General features: G+C 64.4%; 1 protein-coding gene across 7 annotated transcripts; it reads left to right on the forward strand.

The window, feature by feature from the left end:
* The first annotated feature begins 215 nt into the window (after positions 1–215).
* LOC102182692 (proline dehydrogenase 1, mitochondrial) lies at positions 216–18,632 on the forward strand. 7 transcript variants are annotated; one of them, XM_018044860.1, is made up of 14 exons: positions 216–236; positions 5,169–5,377; positions 9,250–9,284; positions 9,568–9,717; positions 10,989–11,053; positions 11,313–11,429; positions 11,821–11,900; positions 12,330–12,411; positions 12,792–12,884; positions 13,108–13,254; positions 13,741–13,916; positions 14,104–14,202; positions 17,590–17,678; positions 18,213–18,630. In XM_018044860.1, the coding sequence occupies exons 2-14, from the start codon at positions 5,220–5,222 to the stop codon at positions 18,509–18,511; spliced, it is 1,590 nt and encodes a 529-aa protein (XP_017900349.1). In that variant the 5' UTR covers positions 216–236; positions 5,169–5,219; the 3' UTR covers positions 18,512–18,630. The 7 variants fall into 7 exon arrangements, with proteins under 7 accessions (XP_017900349.1, XP_017900348.1, XP_017900344.1 ...); XM_018044859.1 differs by lacking the exon at positions 216–236 and adding an exon at positions 819–915; XM_018044855.1 differs by lacking the exon at positions 216–236 and adding an exon at positions 1,383–1,687 and having other exon boundaries at positions 11,319–11,429; positions 18,213–18,632.
* The last annotated feature ends 63 nt before the right edge of the window (positions 18,633–18,695 follow it).

Here is an 18,695-nt window from a genome sequence, read left to right on the forward strand (position 1 = left end):
GCTGCAGGAGCACACAGGTGCCTGGGCGTCAAGGGCAAGAGGAGGGAGCTGGGGTCCAGCCAGTGCCCAGCTCGGGATGTGTGCGCCTGCTAATGGGCCCCGAGGAGGAGGGGGACAGAGGGAGGGGGCTGGGTGCAGGGGTGGGCGGCGGGCACAGGTGGCCGAGAGCAGCGGGCAGCCCTCACATGACCCGGAGCTCAGAGGAGGGCCTGGCAGGCTGACCAGCATGGCGAGAGGTAAGGTGGGAGTAGGGGGGCCTGGCCTCTGGGGGCTGGTGACCCTGGCTGAGCCAGCAGCCTTGTCCGGATAGCAGCAGGGAGTCCCTGAAGGGTTTCGGGGAGGAGGGAAGCTTATCCATGAAAGGAAAATGGGTCAGTCTGTTGGCCACAGCCAGCTCGCAAGGCTGGCCTACTCTTAGGGAGCTTAGTTTCTTTCTTTCTTTCTTTCTTTTCTTTTTAAATATTGCTTTCTTTGGTTGCACTGGGTTTCAAATGCAGCATGAGGGATCTAGCTCCCTGACCAGAGATCAGACTTGGGCCCCCTGCTCTGGGAGTGTGGAGTCTCCGCTCCTGGACCCCCAGGCGACCCCCAGGGGAGCTAAGTTTCTGAGCTGATGGAAGGACCCTCAAGTCCCTGACCCTTGGGCCTTGACTCGCCCGAACCCCGTGTCTCTCCCTTTTTGTCTTCAGCTCCAGCGGGGGAAGGGGGGAAGAGGCCCGTGACAAAGTGGAGAAGCGTCCATCAGTGTGGGCGTGGTGATGGGGCCCCAGGGGACATTAGCAAGGTCTAGGGGAGGGGTGCTGCTGGCGGCTGGCGCAGAGAAGCCTGGATTGGTGCTGCTGAAGATTCTGTGACACACAGGACCGCCACACAGTCACGCAGTCCCCAAGTGCTGGACAGGTCAGGGCGTCCAAGGTGAGCCTGGTGGTCCACGCCTGCCCCTTGGGTGGGCGGTGGGATCGGGAGGGCGGGAGAGAACGGAGTTGGCAAGACTCCTTCAGCGCTCGAGCCTTAGGCCAGGGAGAGGACCGGTCGGTGAGAGGGTTTCCCAAAGCGCCTTTACACTGGAGGAGAAGCAGCATCACCCTCGCCTTCCCGGATTCTCCGCAGACCCGGGGTCTCAAAGCCCAGATGTGCACGTGTGCATGCGTGCAGGGTGGGCTCCAGCAGAGCAGGAGGAGCCAGGGAGGTCAGCCGAGCGCGGGGTCTTCTCTGCGGCGCAGCCTCTCCCTGAGAAGGCGGGGCTCGGGTGCACGTGGAGCGGCTCGGTGGGCAGGGCCTGCCAAAAGCCCGCTCAGGGCCGGGCGCGGGGGCGGAGCCTCGGGGAGGGGCGTGGCGCGGAGCTCGGGGCGGAGCCTGGGGGGCGGGGCCGGGGCGCCTATTTAGGCAACCCCGACGTGGGCGGACAGCAGCCATGGGTCTCCGGCGAACGTCGTGGGTGCAGCTTTACGCCCTCTGTCGCCGCGCCCCGCTGTCTACCGCGCCCGCGGCCCGAGAGCAGCCCGCCGCGGGCCCGGAAGCCGAGCCCGTGTGCGGGCCGGCCGAAACCGCGCGGCCGCCGGTGCCCGCCGTGGACTTCGGCAACACGCAGGAGGCGTACCGGAGCCGGCGCAGCTGGGAGCTGGCGCGCAGCCTGCTGGTGCTGAGCCTCTGCGCCTCGCCCGCGCTGCTGGCGCGTCACGAGCAGGTGTGCGGGGCCGCGGGGCGGGGATGCGGCCGGGCCCCGCGGACCTTCACCCGTCTGGGAGCCGTTACGAGGCTTTAGGGTGGAGAGCGGGCACTCTGGAGCATCGCCCGTGGCCGGGAAGTTAGGAAGGGCGGTGTTTCCTGCGCGCGCTTTTCGGGCAATGAATTTTATTACATATCAGTCGTGGGTGGTTGTTCAGTCGCTCAGTCGTGTCTGATTCTTTGCGACCCCATGGACTGTAGCCCGCCAGGATCTTCTGTCCATGGAATTTCCCAGGCAAGAATCCTGGAGTGGGGTGCCATTTTCTACTCTAGGGGATCTTCCCGACCCAGGGATCCAACCCACGTGTCAGGTATTGCAGGCGGATTCTTCACCATGGCAACTGAAAACAAAAACCAGTCTAAAGTTTAAGCTGTGTGGTGCCTGCAGTAACACACAGTGTTCACTTGAGATTGAAATCGAATGTCATCTGCTTTGCTGAGAAGGTAGCCTGGCCGTGTGCCGCTCATAGCCTGGAACCCCAGAGTTCTTGGAAGCTAGGGTCCCCCCACGTGACCATCGTGAGCGGACAGTGTTGAGAGAGAATGGGAAGCTGCTTAAATATCTGACTTTCGAAACTTGAGCACAATGACTTTGAAAAGTGTGAGGGATTTGGGAAATTAAAAAGCAGAAGTGTCTTAGCTGCTGTTGGTCAGGGTGACCCTGGGAACAGGTTGAAAGCAAGGGTCCAGTTGGTGCTGAGGGTCCTGAAGGCTCTGCATGCGGGTGGCATCCACCTCTCAGTGAGGCTGTGTGGAGGGCACCTGGGCTCCAGGGAGAGCCTAGGGAGGTTGGATCCAGGAGGAGCACCTAGCCACACCTTGGGCAGAGGTGAAGGTGAGGCCACGACGGGTGGGTGGTGAGGGCAGACTTAGAGCTGGGTGGCTTTGGAAGGGCTAGGTTCAGATCCAGCAGAGAAGCCCACACGGCTGAAGTCCTCAGGCACTTCGGTCGATGGCAGGAGAGACAGGCCAGCTCCACTGTCCCTCGGGCGTCTGCCTGGGGCCAGTGCCCCTTGACCGCACTGTGGATGCCTGGAGAGCAAGGTGGCTTCTCCCCTGGTGCTCTGCCTGTGACCTGGGGACCTGCTTAAGGAGCCCAGTCACTGTGGGTGGTGCCCTGCCCACCCTCCGAGGGATCTGTCCCACTGTCGTCCTTGCTGGTGGTCCTGCTGGGGACAGGGACCTTGGTGCCTGGTGCTGGAGGAAACGGGGCAGAGACTAGACTGTGGAGCTTGTGGGCCGCTCCCCAGACCTGGTCCTTCTCGTGGTTTGGCCTGCAGCAGAAATTCCTCCTGCCCAGCCAGTGCAGGTCTGTGCAGCTCCTGCCCCAGGGAGCGTCAGCTTGCAGGAGCCCGTTTGAGCTGCGGCGTTGGTTCTGGACCCGATGGGGGCCCGCGCTTGCCCACACGGAGGCCTTTTTGCGAATGGTTTAGAGCATCCAGGTGTTCTGTGAGGAAAGCCTCTGTGCTTGGGTGTGAGCCAGCGCTGGAGAGCCTGGGGGAAAGGGTGTGGGCAGGGAGGGGAGAAAACTGGCCTTACCCGTCCTTGCCTGTAGGCATCTCTAAGTCTTCTACAGAGTCTGCCCCTGGTGGGGCCTTCAGTGTTGTTGCCCCTGACCACACAGGGGCACAAGGGGACCAGGAGGTCCCTGGGCCACGCCTCAGCATCAGCCCTGCCCCTGCTCCTTCAGTGAGTGTTGGCGGGGGCTCCTCCACGATAGCCGAGAGGCTAGGATGGACTGTGTGGCTTGTACAGCCTAGATCATTGACCGTGTGTCTCTGGGCGGGCAAGCTTGCGAGCCCAACAGCAGACAGCCGGCCCGCATCCACGCCGTGTTTCTGACAGTCCTCGAAATCGGCATGTGTGATGTCAGGGATTTCCCGCAGCTGAGTGCTGACTCTCAGGTCCCTGATTCTGCCTCGTCTGCCTCTGGGTTGAACTTGGATTTGTTGGAGACTTGACTTGCCCTTCAGTGAGGCTGCCCAGGCCCACAGACTCCCTGACTTCTGTCCGGGGCTCTTGGGAGGCAGGAGAAGGCTGCCCTCTCCCAGCTTGGCGCTTTCACTTTCCGTTTCCAATCTTCCTTATAAAAACAATGAGAGGCAATAAAGTCAGACACTGGGCAGAGGCTGCCAATGGGAGGAGGTGATGGCCTGGAAACCTTTGCCCTCGGCGTGCCATGTGGCCCCCTGAGTGTCTGTCGGAGTGCCAGGCGCAGGGCAGCTGTATCAGCCTTGGGGTGGCATGGGCCGTTTGACGCTGGTTTGGGGATGAAGGCCTGTGACTGACCCATGCTTTTGTTTGGACTGGAGATGGTTCCTTGAGGCCTGATCCCCACAAGAAAGTGGGGTTCTGTTATTCAGTGGGGTTGAGAAGCCATAGACTGTCCCAGTCTTGGAGCTGCAGGTGGCACAGGGGTTCCCGGACAGGTGGTGGGTGTGTCCTCCAGTGGCCACCCCTGCCCCCCGTCCTGATCCCATCCCGCCTTATTGCCTCCCTGCCTGGCAGAGCCCTCCTCTTGCCCTGTCTGGCACCCCCTCGCCCCCATTCTGAACCCTGTGAAGGACCTTGCCCCTCCCACCTTCCGGGTCTCCCTGCAACTAGGAGGGGAGTCCCTCCTTTGTTTCGCTCAGCGTAGAACTGCGCTGGGCAGGAGGCACCTGCTTGGCCCATTTGAATGAAGCTGGCAGGAATTTGGGGTGTGGTGCTGGCGGGTGGAGGAGAAAGCTGAGTGGTTTGGGTGGCTGTCTTCCCCTGGGGCCCGCATGCCTGGGCTGCTGGTCTGCGGTGGACGCATGACTGTGCCGAGCCCCCACTGGCCCCCCGTGGGCGGTCGCCTCCTGGACCCTTGGGGGCGGTTACCCGGCTCGCTTCTGGCCCCTGCTGCCTCCAGTGGGGCTCGTGCCACTCGGAGTTCTGTGTGTTCATCTGTTCAGCACCCACTGTAGGGCCAGCCCCTTGCCAGGCAGTGTTTTAGGGACTTGGAATAAGCAGTGAGCAAAACATTGGAAACTCTGGGTGCTTGCCTCCGAGGAAGTCACACCAGTCCCCGTCATCCCCAGCCGAGGTGTGGATACAGACAACGCTGTGAACTCACCCACCGCTGCTGTTTCCGGAGAGGCCTGCCAGTCACTGTATCCACCCAGCGGTGGTCAGGTGGCTGCCACGTGCCTCCGGGGTCACCTGTGAGCCTGCAGGGCAGGATAGGGGTCAGAGCAGTGCCAGGGACTGGCCAACTCCGACGAGGAGTTGGGGACAGCTGGCGCCTACGAGCAGAAAGCAAGCCATTCTGGGTGGTATGGCCGTAAAACCAGGGCCCTGCGCCGAGTGTGGCCCCGGGGAGCATGTCAGGGCTTTGTGTGACCAGGGAGGAAGCAGGGAGGCCTGCTGGGGGCCAGGAGCCCAGGTGGCCCCAGACAGCCGCTCCCCTTGCCTTCCAGCTGCTGCACCTTGCCAGGAAACTTCTGGGGCAAAGGTTGTTCAACACGCTGATGAAGATGACCTTCTACGGGCAGTTTGTGGCTGGCGAGGACCAGGAGTCCATCCGGCCCCTGATCCAGCGCAACAAGGCCTTCGGCGTGGGCTCCATCCTGGACTACGGTGTGGAGGAGGACTTGACGCCTGAGGAGGCCGAGCGCACGGAGATGGAGTAAGGGCCACGTGACGCCCGCGGGTGGGACCGTCCGGGACTGCTGGGGGCGCTCCGGCCGCCCGACCTCTGCAGCCCTCCTGGGCCCGCCTGGAGTTGGGCCTTCGTCCCCTGAGGATGACGGCCTGAGCCTTCACCAAGGCCTTGTGTGCCCGAGGCTGTGGCTGGCCAACCCTGGCCCCCAGTCTGATCCTCCTGGCTTTGCACAGTCTGCAGGCTAAGGATCATGGCTACAGTTTTAAATGGTTGAAGCACAGCAAGAGTAATGCCTTGTGACGCGTGAAGGTCACAGGTTGCTGTCACCCCGTGGGGGGGGCTGGCAAAGTCAAGTGGCACAGACGATCACACTGGCATTGGTGGCCTTCTGGCTCCTGGTGAAGCATCTCTTCAGAGGGTTCTGACCCCCAGGGCGGTCCCTCTCCCTGGCCTCTGATTAGCAGCTGGGGTCCTCCTGGCAGGGGTGGAGCCTGCCCGGGGCCATCCAAGGGAAATGGAACGCGCCGGCTCCCTGTGGCAGGCCAGCCCAGCGGCTTCTGCTGAGGTCACTGACTGGCTGCAGGGTCTGTTCTCTGGGCAGGGGGTGTGGGGGCAGGAGGGCACCCCCCACTTCCCTCCTGGGCCACAGGACGGGTCCCCATTGGAGACTCAGGCAGATCCAGCCCTTGCTTTGCAGAATGCCTGCCTGGTTGCTGGGCTGGGTTCTGCTCCCCTCCAGGCCAGGCCGCGCAGAGTCCTGATAGCAGCTGCGCCTGAGCCAGTGAGGGGGGAACAGGCTCGCTGAGTCGCCTGCCCCGTCTCAGGTTTGATGTTTTCTCTGGCCAGGGGCAGGGAGGGGTCGGGTCATAGGAGCCTCCAGCCCTGGGAACGGAATGTCCCAGCGGAGCCGCTGCTTGATTGGCTTGGGGAGCCAAGCCCCTGTCTCTCAATTTGCTGTCATGAAGGCGGGGTTCTCCAGCTCCGCACCCCCGTTCCTGGTGGCTGGTGGCTGCCTGGGGTGCCTTTTGAATAACTAATGGGCCGTGTCCCACTGGGTCTGGGTGGGGGTTGGTGGTTTCACAATGGAAGTTCTTTCTCTGGTATGAAAAGCCTCCTTTCCCCGGGCAATTCGCCCTGCAGGGGAGCGTTGGGAGGCGGGGCTGGCCGCAGGCATGGAGCCCATGACCCTGGGCCGCTGGTCCTGCCGGAGCCCTGCTGGCTGGCCTCTGGGCCGTTAGCTGCGGTCCCTCTCTGTCCTCACAGGGTGGCCTGTCTGCAGTTGCCTGGCCACCCCGTGTGTTCGGCGGGGCTGGGCTGAGGGTGCAGAACCGGGCTCACGGGCGCTGATCCAACATCCAGCCATCGAGCTCCCTCTGGGGGAACGGAGCGATCACAGGCCCCTAGACCCTGCCCCAGGAATGATGCTGACGCCCCCTGCCACTGGGAGGAGGAGCCTGGGGGGCTTCCCAGGGTGGGAAGTGGGAGGCAGAGTGGCCATCCAGGCACGGTGGGATGGTGGTTCCCAGAACAGCTGTTAGAAGGCGGAGGCCAGGGTCCTCACTCCAGGAGAGGAGCCCCCCAGGGCAGCCCCAGCAGGCTAAGCACCACGGGGCGGGGGAGCAGGGGGAGGTTTCCTCCCGATGATGGGCTGTGACGGCAGCCGGGACAGTGCGGGCAGCAGACGTGTCTGTCCTGGCTGTGCCAGGCCTGGCCTGGGTCCCCAGGGTGAAGGGCGTGGTTGGGATTGTGTGCGGGGTCTTGGGTGCTGCCTGGAGCCAGGGCCTGGGGCTGCCAAGCTCTTCCGTGCTTCTCTCCTGCCTCCCACATTTAATCAGGGCAGAGCTGGTGTTGTAGCCATGCGTTCTGGGAAACAAACTCACTCAGAAGGACAAGGCAGATAGTGGAGTGCAGCTTATTACGCTGGCGGGCCCGAGGCAGAGTCTCCTCTTAGCCAAGGACCCCGGCCACTCTTTGTGAAAAGCTTATATACCCTAAGTGTATAAGGTTCCCTGAAACTAGTCTGAACAAAGGAAAAAGGAAGACACAATCAAAGTTAACCTGTGATTCATATGCCTTAAGCCCAGGTAGTTAACAGTGGAGAGTTATCAATAGGCTTGTGGTCATATCCCAATAAGCATCATAGAATGTATGATTCTATTTGGTGACGCAGATAGTTAGGGTATTCTTTTAGGCATGGAGAGTCCTGGGGCTCTTCCTTCCAGGGGCCTGGTTATCCAGTTGGTATGTCGTTTCCATAGATACTGGGCATATAGTTCAAAGTCCACAGTCCGGCCCAGATTGGAGTCCTGCTTTCAAGATGGAGGCTGCTCTGCTTCCTCCTTCAGTGTGGGGGCAGCCAGCATGGCCTCTCCTCACCTCTTACGTGTGTGTGCACGCTCAGTGGTGCGGTCGTGTTCAACTCTTTGCAGCCCCGAGGACTGCAGCCCGCCAGGCTCCTCTGTCCGTGAGATTCTCCAGGCAAGAAGACTGGAGTGGGTTGCTGTTTCCTCCTCCAGGGGATCTTCCCCAGCCAGGGATTGAACCTGTGTCTCCGGAGTGTTCTGCACTGGCAGGCGGGTTCTTTACCACTGTGCCACCCCCACGCCCTCACCTTTAATTTTCTCCTAAAAGGCGTCCAGCCAGCAAATCTCCTGGTGGAGAGCTGAGCTTAGAGGTGGCAGAGGGCGCGGCCCGGGCTTCCTGTCATTCCTGCCATTCCCTCCTGTGCCCGCCCTTCCTGGCGCAGTTTTGCTCCCTTCTGCACATCCTGGGCTGTGCCTGCACGTGTGTCTGCACATGTGTGTGTGCACGTGTGTCCGCGTGTTTGTGTGTTGTCTGAACACGTGTGCATGTGTGTGCACATGTGGCTGCGTGTGTGTGCGTGTGTATGTGTGTGCGTGCCCAGAGTGTGCTCCCCCTTCTCCCCGTGCTGAGATGACACACCCCACCCCCCCAGCCTGTCAGCTGCCCCTTTTGTCTCCCGGAGGCCCCACCCACTCGCAGGCCTGCTCGTCCCTGCTGAGACTGTCTCCTTCCAGGGGGCTGAGGATCAGGAGGCCAGAGGAGGACCACAGCCCTGTCCCCCCAGTGCTCTCTGCTCAGGCTGGGCCCTGGCCCCACACCGCGGCTGTGTGGCTGGTTGCTTCCTGTGGTTTTGGAGCCTGGCTGGGGCTTGGAGGGCAGGTGGCTGGCTGCTACCTGGGACTGTCACCGGCCCCGGCCCTGGGGGCCTCTGAGCGATGGTGTCCCTTCTGTGGCGGGTGGTTGCCTGAGAGGTGGACTCTGGGCTGTGTGCTGACGGAGCAGGCTCGAGCCCCCACAGCCTCGGTGTGGATGGGGGCCGTGGCGTCCCTCCACCCCGCCAGGCTGCAGCTGTGGTGCCTCCTCCAGGCTGGCCTAGGGCCCTGCCCTCGGGAGGACCTGGGTATTCAGGTGTGATGGTCGGGGCAGCCAAGGGAGGGTGGACGCTGGAATCACACCTTCGGACTGTGGGTTCAAAAGTAACCCTGCGGTGCATGGGTGAGGTGGGCGGCCGTGAGGGGAGGGCAGGGGGGCGGAAGCTGGCGGCCACCCTGTCTCGGGTTGGGGCCCTGCCTTTTCCTCTCAGGAAGGACCCACCCAGGCCTTGGGCTGTGTGTTGCTTTGCTTGCCCCTCACCCGCTGTAAGGAGGGGCTCCCTGGGGGGAGGCTGTGGGGTGCAGGGCTTGTCGGCTGGGCCCTGTCTGCCAGGCTCAGAGGAGGTGACCCTGGAGGGTGGGCTGGGCAGGGCAGGGCGCTCCCACCTGGCAGGCGAGCTGCCCCCCTCGTCGGTGTCCGGCTCAGTGTCCCCCTGCCTGCCCCCGCTGCCCGCCCTCTGCAGTGGGGGCCTGACCCTCCCCGTCCCCTTTCTCCTGCAGGTCCTGTTCCTCGGCCTTGGAGCGCGACGGCCGCGGTGAGTCAAGGGGAGCCAGTCAGGAGTGAGCCTTCTCCCCTTGCACACGCCTCTTGGCTTGGGGCCCAGGGCTGCTACTGCAGCTCCAGCCCGTGTCCCCAGGTGCCCCACACGCCCTCCTGGCCTTTCTGGGGGCCTGGGCTCTGCCTTCCCTACCTGGGTGTGACCCGGGCTGAGTCAGGGAGCAGGCTTGGGCTGCTTTGGAGGCAGAGCGGGTGCAGCTCCAGCGGGGGCCGTGTGCAGGGCCGTGGAGGGGGGACTCAGGCTGCCGCCCCGCCCCCAGGTGTCAGTAAGAGGGAGAAGCAGTTCCAGGCGCACCGGGCCTTCGGGGACCTCAGGGACGGGGTCACCCGTGCCCGCACCTACTTCTGTGCCAGTGAGGCCAAGTGTGACAGCCACATGGAGACCTTCCTGCGCTGCATCGAGGCCTCAGGTGAGGCCAGGCCGGCCCCTGCTTCAGGGACACGAGGGCGAGCTCGAGGCGGGGGCTGGAGCGCTCACCCAGGCTTTGGTCCGCATCTTGGTGGCCAAGGTTGGGAGGCGGTCTGGGCTCACACACCCAGTCCAGCCCGTTGCTTCCTGAGAAGCCTGGCTGGCCCCAGGTGCCCAGATGCGGACCTGCTGGGGGACTTGGATCTCGTCACACGTTGCTTGGCTTTGCCGAGGGCAGCACCGTCCCAGGGGCTGCGGCTGCGCCCTCCCGGATGGAGATGCTGCCCGGCGTGGCCCCTGGGCATGACCACCCCCTCACGAGGCGAGCTCAACCGGAAGACATGCAGGCCTCGGTGTGCTTCAGTCTCAGAAGCCCAGTGGGTCCCCAGCAGCTCTCCAGTTAGGGCCCCGACACTTTGTGAACATTCCAGGGACAGGAGTGAGGACCACCCAGAGGCAGCCCGCTGGGGTCAGCTTCGGGCGCCTGACTGGTCGCATAGACAGAGGCTGCCTGGTGTCCAGGGCTCAGGGCGTCTCCGTGGTTCTGGCCTGGGGACCGACGAGCGGAGGTGTGATCATGGGCTTCCAGTAGCCAGACGAGAGGGACGGAGGAGGCGGAGCGCTGTCCGCCTCCCGCCGGAGCTCTGAGCACGAGTCTGTGCTCCGTGCGCCCTCGGGGCGGCCCTGGGTGCTGAGGCCACTGGAGAGGAACCACGTGGGCGAGCGTGGGCAGGCCTCCCCTGCTCCCTGGCCCCCCGCCTTCCTGACCGCACGTGGCCAGCTCCAAGCCCTCTGTGTGGCCTGCCTGCCTGCAGGGGCCTCAGGGGCAGCTGTGCACAGGGCACTCATGGGCCACGTGGGGTTGGTGTTTCTGCCCTGGCTGGTCACCCGGCCCAGGTGTCTGGGTCCTCGAAGGGCCCTCCCCTCCTGCCGCTGCCACCGCAGCCTGAAATTGCCAGGTAGCCACCAGAGCCGATTCCGAGGGCCGGGTGGCCTGCCCGGGCCTGGGGGCGAGGGCAGACAGGTGTTCTCCTGGGAGGACAGGTACCACTGACCGTCTCACTGGGCGGATCATTCGAGTGAGACCATTCTCTTTCTGGGGGTCTTGGGGCTGGGTGTCGTGCGTGACCCATGGAAGATGTGGCCCTGCCCGCTGCCTGCAGCCTCCTCCATGTTGCTGAGACCATGCCCTGACTGGAGCGGCACACATTCTGGGCTCAGGGTCCCCCTAGCCCCCAAGGCCCTGATGGCCCTTCCTGTGGCTTCTCACAGGCGGAGCCAGCGAGGACGGCTTCTCAGCCATTAAGCTCACGGCTTTGGGGAGACCGCAGTTTCTGGTGAATGTCAGAACCCCCTGCCCCCCCCCCCCCCGCCCTGCACCCACAGAGGGTTGGTATGAACGCAGGGCACTATGAGTGTTAAGCGAAGGTGCCCTCACTCACATACCGGTGGCCTGGGCTCTGGGTGCACTTGGGTGGGCTTGAGGGGCCCAGGCTGGGAGCCGGGTGCACAGATGGGCTTGGGGGCTTGGGCTGCAGGGGGTCCTGGGAGGGGCTCACAGGCACCCGGGTGGAAGCTCAGGGCTGGCATCCTCAGCTGCAGTTCTCGGACGTGCTGACCAAGTGGAGACGCTTCTTCCACCACGTGGCTGCTGAGCAGGGCAAGGCTGGGCTGGCCGCTGTGGACACGAAGCTTGAGGTGGCCGCACTGCAGGTGGGTGCCCCTCCCTGGTGGCTGTGGGCAGGTGGGCCGTGAGGAACCCTGCCCAGTAGGCCTGGCCATGTCTGAATCCTGCCGCTTCTCCAGGGCCTGTGTGCAGCGGGGAGAGACTCGGCAGGCAGCCACTGGGTGGGAGTGGGGGGCCCTGCAGGGGGTGGGCAGGCATGTGGGGAGCCTTGAGGGGTGGCGGGTGGCAGGGAGAGGCTGTCTGTGGAGTGGAGACCCAAGGCAGAAGATAGCTGGGTCTCGTGCTGGTGTGAGGAGCTCAGCCTGGCATCGCAGGCCAGCAGGCAGGGCAGGAGGTGCTTGTGAGAAGGGCTGGGAGGGGGGTGGGGAGGGACCGACACCTCCCCCTCCTCCCCCCCCCCCCCCACCGCTTCTGCAGGAAAGCGTGGTCAAGATGGGCATCGCGTCCCGGGCGGAGATCGAGGACTGGTTCACCGCAGAGACGCTGGGCGAGTCTGGGTAGGCAGAGCCCCACTGAGGTCCCGGGGGGTGGCCGCCTGCGTCCAGTCAGGGTTCTGGGTGAGCCTCAATGGCCTCTCCCGATCCTGCTAACTCTCCGCTAGGTTGTGGGACCCCCGAACCCCAGAGCTTCCCAGGGAATTGTCTGGGTTCTTGAGTGGGGGTGCTACACCCCACTGTCCCGGACCCGCCTGGCAGGTGGGCGGAGGGTGAGGGCAGCTGAGATCCTCCGAAGGGTCTGTGTCTCACTTCTGTTTCATAAACAGAGGATGTACTGTTTCCATTTGTATCTGTGTTTCAAGGCAGGCCCCGTGGGGGTTGGTCTGGGGGCACTCCTGCAAGGGGGGTGCTGGTGTGGGGCCTGGGCGTGTGGTGGGCACGGGCAGCTGTGGTCAGGCTGCTGCCTGCTGCTGGTGCCTCTTCTCTCAGCACGCTGGACCTGCTGGACTGGTGCAGCCTCATCGACAGCAGGACCGAGCTCTCCAGGCACCTGGTGGTCCCCAACATGCAGGTGATGTGCCCCAGCCAGCTGGTCCCCGCCTCACGGTTCCCACAGGGTCATCGTGGGGGGCCCCACGCACAGAGCCGGGGCTTCCTCGGGGAGGCTTGGGGGTCACCTTGTGTGGGGTCAGACTCCTTGGGTGCAGGCCGGGCCAGCACGGGAGCTGGTGTCCCGGGGGCAGCATGGTCCTGGGCCCTGGTGGCTGGGGCCCCCTGGGCGGGGCAGTGGCCTTCACCCTGGGCAGTGGACATGGCATGGTGGGGAGAGGGGCCTGGGCACCAGGCCCGGGACGTCGGGAGGCTCTGTAGAGGGCGCCCGTGGGAGTGGGCTGTGCTGGCCTAGGGGCCGAGGCATGGAGCCCGCCGTGACCGGATGGCCCTGACCCCCAGACGGGACGGCTGGAGCCCCTGTTGTCGCAGTTCACAGAGGAGGAGGAGCGGCAGATGACACGCATGCTGCAGAGGATGGGCGTGCTGGCCAAGGTGGGCGCCCGGGACGCGCTGGGGTCGAGGGGCGCCCGGGACGCGCTGGGGTCGGGGAGGGGGGGCGCCCGGGACGGGCTGGGGTTGGGGGGGCGCCTGGGACGTGCTGGGGTCAGGGGGCGCGTGGGATGTGCTGGGTAGGAGGGGCCGCCTGGGACGCGCTGGGGTCGGGGGGCGCCCGTTCACCTGTGCCCACACAGATCCCCTCCCCTGCGTCCCTCAGAAAGCCAGCCAGGCGGGCGTGCGGCTGATGGTGGATGCGGAGCAGACCTACTTCCAGCCGGCCATCAGCCGCCTGACGCTGGAGACGCAGCGCAGGTTCAACGTGGAGAGGCCGCTTGTCTTCAACACGTTCCAGTGCTACCTCAGGGTGTGCGCCCGCCCGCCCCGCGCTGGGGATGAGGGGCCGCAGGAGCATGGGCGGAGCAGCTTTCTGAGTCCACTGAAAGGGCCCAAACCCCCAGGTTTTGAGTGGCCGTCTTCTCCGGCCCTTTGCAGGGTTTGGGTGGCTGTCTTCTCCGGCCCTTTGCAGCTTGGTTCTCTCCGAGTGTCGACGCAGGCTCTGGGGCCCTGCCCAGACTTGTGCGTGTGCTTCAGGGACCCCGGTGCAAACCCTGGCTGGCCGCTCGGGGCCCAGCTGGGTGTTTGGAGGGGCCGGAGGTTGGCGTCGGGGCTTTGGGGACAGGGCACGTGGGTGGGTCCCAGCAGGTGCTGACGGCTTGCAGAGCCCCCGCCAAGTGGCCGCAGCTGCTGGCTACACGCTGGGGGCACCCAGGCCCCAGGGAGGCTCTGCTGGGGGACACAGGCTGGAGGGGGGCCCATCCTGGTCGTCCTTGATCTCTGGCACGGCCCGCAGGATGCCTATGACAACGTCACCCTGGATGTGGAGCTGGCTCGCCGGGAGGGCTGGTGTTTCGGGGCAAAGCTGGTGCGCGGTGCGTACATGGCCCAGGAGCGTGCCCGCGCGCTGGAGGTGGGCTACGAGGACCCCATCAACCCCACGTACGAGGCCACCAGCGCTGTGTACCACAGGTGGGCGGCGCCCGGCTCCCAGGGGGCAGGGCTCCAGGCGTCTCGGGGGGCCGGCCTCCGTGCTCTTGGACGCACGACCCCAGCTGAGTGGGACACTTGCTCCTCCCCGTGGTCCCAGAACCCCAGGCGGCCCGCGGCCTCTGCCCCCAGGGGGCTGTGCGGGCCTGGCTCACGTTTCCCCCCCCAGGTGCCTGGACTATGTCCTGGAGGAGCTGAAGCACAACGCCAGGGCCGCGGTGATGGTGGCCTCGCACAACGAGGGCACCGTGCGCTTCACGCTGCGCAGGTGGGTCCTGCCCCCCGCCCCACCCCGTGCCCTGGGCTGTGCTGGAAGCGTGAGGCAGGCGGGGTTTCGGGGGACATCTGTGGCCCCCGGACCCCCTGGTCCAGCTGGGCATCTCGCTGCAGTAGCAGAAAGGCTGCCTGCAGTTCCTTTGGCTTTTAGCGTTAATACCCGACTTCCTCAGGTTCTGATTCAAAGTAAGTGTCATCAGGCGATTCACACAGCGTGAAACGTCGGCGACCTGAGACGCGTCGCCTCATTTATAGGCAGCACTTTAAACTGCGCTTGGGATTTAACGTGGTCTGTGTCCCCATGGGGCAGCCTTGTAAGTCACAGATAGGAATGAGGTGAAATACATTCCTTTTTATTCTTTTTGGCATTGATTTGTGACTTGTGGGATCTTAGTTCCCCAGTGCAGTGCTCAGCTGCTAAGTCGTGTCCGCCTCTTTGTGACCCCCATGGACTGTGGGCCGCCAGGCCCCGCTGTCCGTGGGACTCTCCAGGCAAGGATGCTGGAGTGGGTGGCCATCTCCTCTCCCAGGGGTCTTCCCGACCCAGGGATTGACCCCTATGGACTGTGGGCTGCCAGGCCCCGCTGTCCGTGGGACTCTCCAGGCAAGGATACTGGAGCAGGTGGCCATTTCCTCTCCCAGGGGCCTTCCCGACCCAGGGATTGACCCTGGCCTCCTGTGTCTCCTGCGCTGCAGGTGGGTTCTCTACCTGCTAAGCCATCGGGGAAGCGCCTTAGTTCCCTAACAGGGGTCACAGCTGTCCACCCGGCAGTAGAGGTGCCGCGTCCTAACCACGGGCGAGTCCCCACCCTACGTTCTCTTATCTCATATCTTGACCGAACGTGGACCCCACCAGGGGTTCTGGCTCCTCCCCCCACCCCACAGGAAGCTGGGTGCGTGGTGGCCTCGCTGGCCTGCGCCTTCCCCAGGAGCAAGGCGGGCCCCTCTCCCACAGCGGGCACCCCTAGCCAGGGCCTGGGTACTGGAGGTGCCAGAGTGTGCCCGGGGCACTTGTTGGTGCTGCCTGGGGTGACTGGTTGTCCTGAGTGGTTCAGCAATATCCTGCTTGGCCTTCTCCTGCCAAAGGCTGCTTTTACGCAGCCTGAATCTGCAGCTCAGAGCCACGGTTTCTGATGCCTGCCCTTGCAGCCACCTGGCTGGGAACAGGAGCGTGGAGGCCGCGGGGCGGCCAGAGCAGCCTCTGGAGTCCTGTGGGGGGGCGGTCAGGTGTTTCCTTGGGGTGGGGTGGGGGGCTCTGACTGGCGTCCTGGCTGGGTGGGCTCTTCCACCTTCTTCCCTTACTCCCTGGGGCCTCCTTGGACACTCTGCCCCGTCCTTGGATGTGGGGTGGCCAGGGGCACCCTTCTGTGCCCAAGGGAGATGAGTTCTGGCTTCCTTGACTTTGGAAGGAACACTGGATTGAGTTGCAATTTTAAAAGCTGGTTTTTGCTTAGGCTTAAAATGCAGTTTTGTGCTGGAGCCTTGATCGAGGCTGGTCCCTCTGTGCCCAGGGCCACCCCCCCGCCCCCCGACGGTGCTCACAGAGGCCCTGCTGGCGCCCACCTCCTCCGGCCCCCATCACAGTCTCAACCGCCTGTGGCTGCCCTTCTGCACTTCAGCTTTTGGCCCCAGGCTGGTCCTCTCAGCCTGACTAGGCAAGGACCACGAGACTGCTGAAGGTGTTACTGTCCACAGAAGGCCTCCTTTCTCCTAGCTTCTAGATTGTTCCACGGGAGCTGGGCTGGCCTCCCATCTTGGCCTAGTCCTGCAGCCCTAGACACGGCTTCCCTGACCCGAGTGCCCTGCCGTCCCAGGCCCCACAGCCTGGCCAGGCCCTTCTGGGGGAGCATCTGCCCTGCAGGCAGGCTGGTGTCTTGTGTCCTGCTCCAGGGGCCCTGGGCCTGGAAGAGCTTGGGCTGGACTTCCCGGGGAAGTGCTGTGGTCTCTGGGGCCACATGTTAGGGACCCTGTCAGAGAGCCTGGGTTAGGTTTGGCCGAGTCATGAGCCCATCCTCAGCTTGGGGGCCTGCACAGTGTTTTGTGAGCCAGCAGGGTGAGCGGGCCTGGTCTGGGGTTGTCCTGCATCCGTGGTCAGCTGGGGTCCTGTTGGCCCTGAACGGCTTCATCTGTGGCCAGGGCAGCGAAGGGCGCTGGCCCCCAGGTCAGGTGTCCAGCAGGCTAGCTCAGGCTTCTCCAAGGTGGCTTCAGGCTTCCAGAAGACCTGGAGAGAGCAGGCCCTTGCCCGCGTCAGGTTTGCTGTGGTTCTGTGGGCCAGAATGAGTCAGGCCCAGCTCAGGTGTTGCCAGGTGGATGGAGAGCCTCTCCTGTGCTGGGGCAGCTGCAGTCACATGGCTGTGGGTGTGGGCTGGCATGGAAGGAGCCGCCGCAGGGGGTGGGGAGGGGCAGATTTCACACGACGCCACTTGCCTGTTCCCAGACTGGGGCTCGACCTCGGAGCCCAGCCCCGGGCGAGGGAGAGAAGGGTCTGTGGGACGCCCCTTGTGTGGATGTCCAGAGCGAGGCACACTGAGTGCTCTGGGAGCCTGGAGTGGGGCCTGGAGACAGCGAGAAGGGTGGTGGGCTCCAGGGACGGGATGGGGGTCCCGTGACGGGCCCAGCCCGGGTGGGTGTGAGGACCCAGGTGGAGGGAGGGTGGTGGCTGCGGATCTGCCCGGTCAGGAGCCAGAGGTAAAGGGTGAGCGTCACCAGTGCATAAGTATTCCGAACCCTGGGGATTTTTTAAAGATCCTACGAGTGGAAGTGAGAGTAGGGAGGGTGTGGACCGAACCTGGGGCCTCCACCTTAGTGCGTGTGTGGCACTAGGAGAAATGTGAGCCACGGGCATTGATCCCAAACACTTTGCAGTCACCTTAGAAAACAGAAGTTGAATTAGATACATTTCAATTAACCCCACATACCCAAAACAGCAGTGAGATACTCCGCATTCTGTTCGCACACCGTCTTCAGAGGCCCATGTGTGTTTGATGTGTCCAGTGCATCTCGACTCAGACCATCCATCCTTCACAGGCTCGGTGGCCACCAGTGGCTGGTGACTGCAGTGTGCACAGGGCAGCCAGTGAGGGGAGGGTGAGGGGCTGGTGGCAGGTTGTGGGGCTGGGAACAACATTGGTACTGAGGGCTTGAGGAGGGGTTGGTGGGAGGGCCCGCTGCTGGGTGAGTCTGCCTCTCTGGGCAGCTGGGGGCAAGCACAGCAGGAGGGGAGGCTGGCTGGGGCAGGGGACACTTGGTGGCCTTGGCCCGCAGCAGGAGCAGCTGGGCGGAGGCCTGCAGTAGGCAGGACAGAGGCTGTGCCCTCACCCTACCCTGTGGGTAGGGTTCTTGGGGTGAGGGGCTCAGCCCGCTCCCTGCCCATTTACAGGATGGAGGAGCTGGGCCTGCACCCTGCCGACCGCCAGGTGTACTTTGGACAGCTTCTGGGCATGTGTGACCAGATCAGCTTCCCGCTGGGTGAGGGGCCTCCCCGGGGTGGGGCTGGTGCAGGGCTGGGGAGCGGGGGCAGAGCTGGGCCCCCGGGGACGGGGCTGTAGCACCGGGGCAGAGCTGGGGCCTCCTTGGGCGTGGGGCTGGGCCTCCAGGGTGCAGGATTGGGGTTTGGGGGCGGAGCTGGGTCTCCCTGGGAGCAGGGCTGTAGCACGGTTGGTGGAAGGAGGGCAGAGCTGGGTCTCCCCAGAGGCGGGGCTGGAGCTGGGCCTCCCGGGTGCAGGGGTGGGGTGTGGGGGCGGAACTGGGCCTCCCTGGGGGTGGGGCAGGCCTCAGGGCGGGGCTGTATCGCGAGGGGCGGGGCGGGGCCTCACCTCTCCTGCCCCTGTGTGCAGGCCAGGCAGGCTTCCCTGTGTACAAGTATGTCCCTTATGGGCCCGTGATGGAGGTGCTGCCCTACCTGTCCCGCCGCGCCCTAGAGAACAGCGGGGTCATGAAGGGGGCTCAGCGGGAGCGGCAGCTGCTGTGGCAGGAGCTCAAGCGGAGGCTCTGCACTGGCAGCCTCTTCCACCAGCCTGCCTAGGACACCTACACCCACACCCGGGCGGCGACCTCTCAGGGCTCCGGCCAGTCCCAGCCGCACACCAATCACCTTTTACACCCTGAGCTGGGAGAGCCTGCAGGGCCCTGCTCTGCTCATGAGGGCTGAGGCCCACGCGTGCCAGAAGAGCTGGGAGCCATCAGGAACTGCCCTACCCACCCCCACGACCTTGCAGCGGCTGGCTGCGGAAGCTGACCTGTCAATAAACCACTTTTGTACAGCATCAAGCCCTCGCTTGCGGCGGAGGGAGTGGCTCTGATGCCCGAGCGGCCTCAGGGTCGGGTTCAGGCACTTCAGCCTTAGGCCCTCCGTGCAGACCTGGCCAGGCGGGGCCCTGGACACCCCCGACCTCAGCCCCAGAGCTGGGCTCAGCAACGCAGACAGCACGCTCCGATGGGTGGGTGTGCTTGCCCGGCCTTGGTCTCTCCCCCGAGACCCTCTGC

The sequence above is a fragment of the Capra hircus genome, unplaced genomic scaffold (genome assembly GCF_001704415.2).
Source record: "Capra hircus breed San Clemente unplaced genomic scaffold, ASM170441v1, whole genome shotgun sequence".
NCBI lineage: Eukaryota > Metazoa > Chordata > Mammalia > Artiodactyla > Bovidae > Capra > Capra hircus.

Excerpts from the sequence above, each read along its gene's own strand:
- LOC102182692 (XM_018044854.1), top strand. The coding sequence starts at position 1,415 with ATGGGTCTCCGGCGAACGTCGTGGGTGCAGCTTTACGCCCTCTGTCGC. Across the intron at positions 9,285-9,567 it reads CTTGGAGCGCGACGGCCGCG|GTGTCAGTAAGAGGGAGAAG; the intron begins GTGAGTCAAGGG and ends CCCCGCCCCCAG. Across the intron at positions 13,917-14,103 it reads ACCAGCGCTGTGTACCACAG|GTGCCTGGACTATGTCCTGG; the intron begins GTGGGCGGCGCC and ends TTCCCCCCCCAG.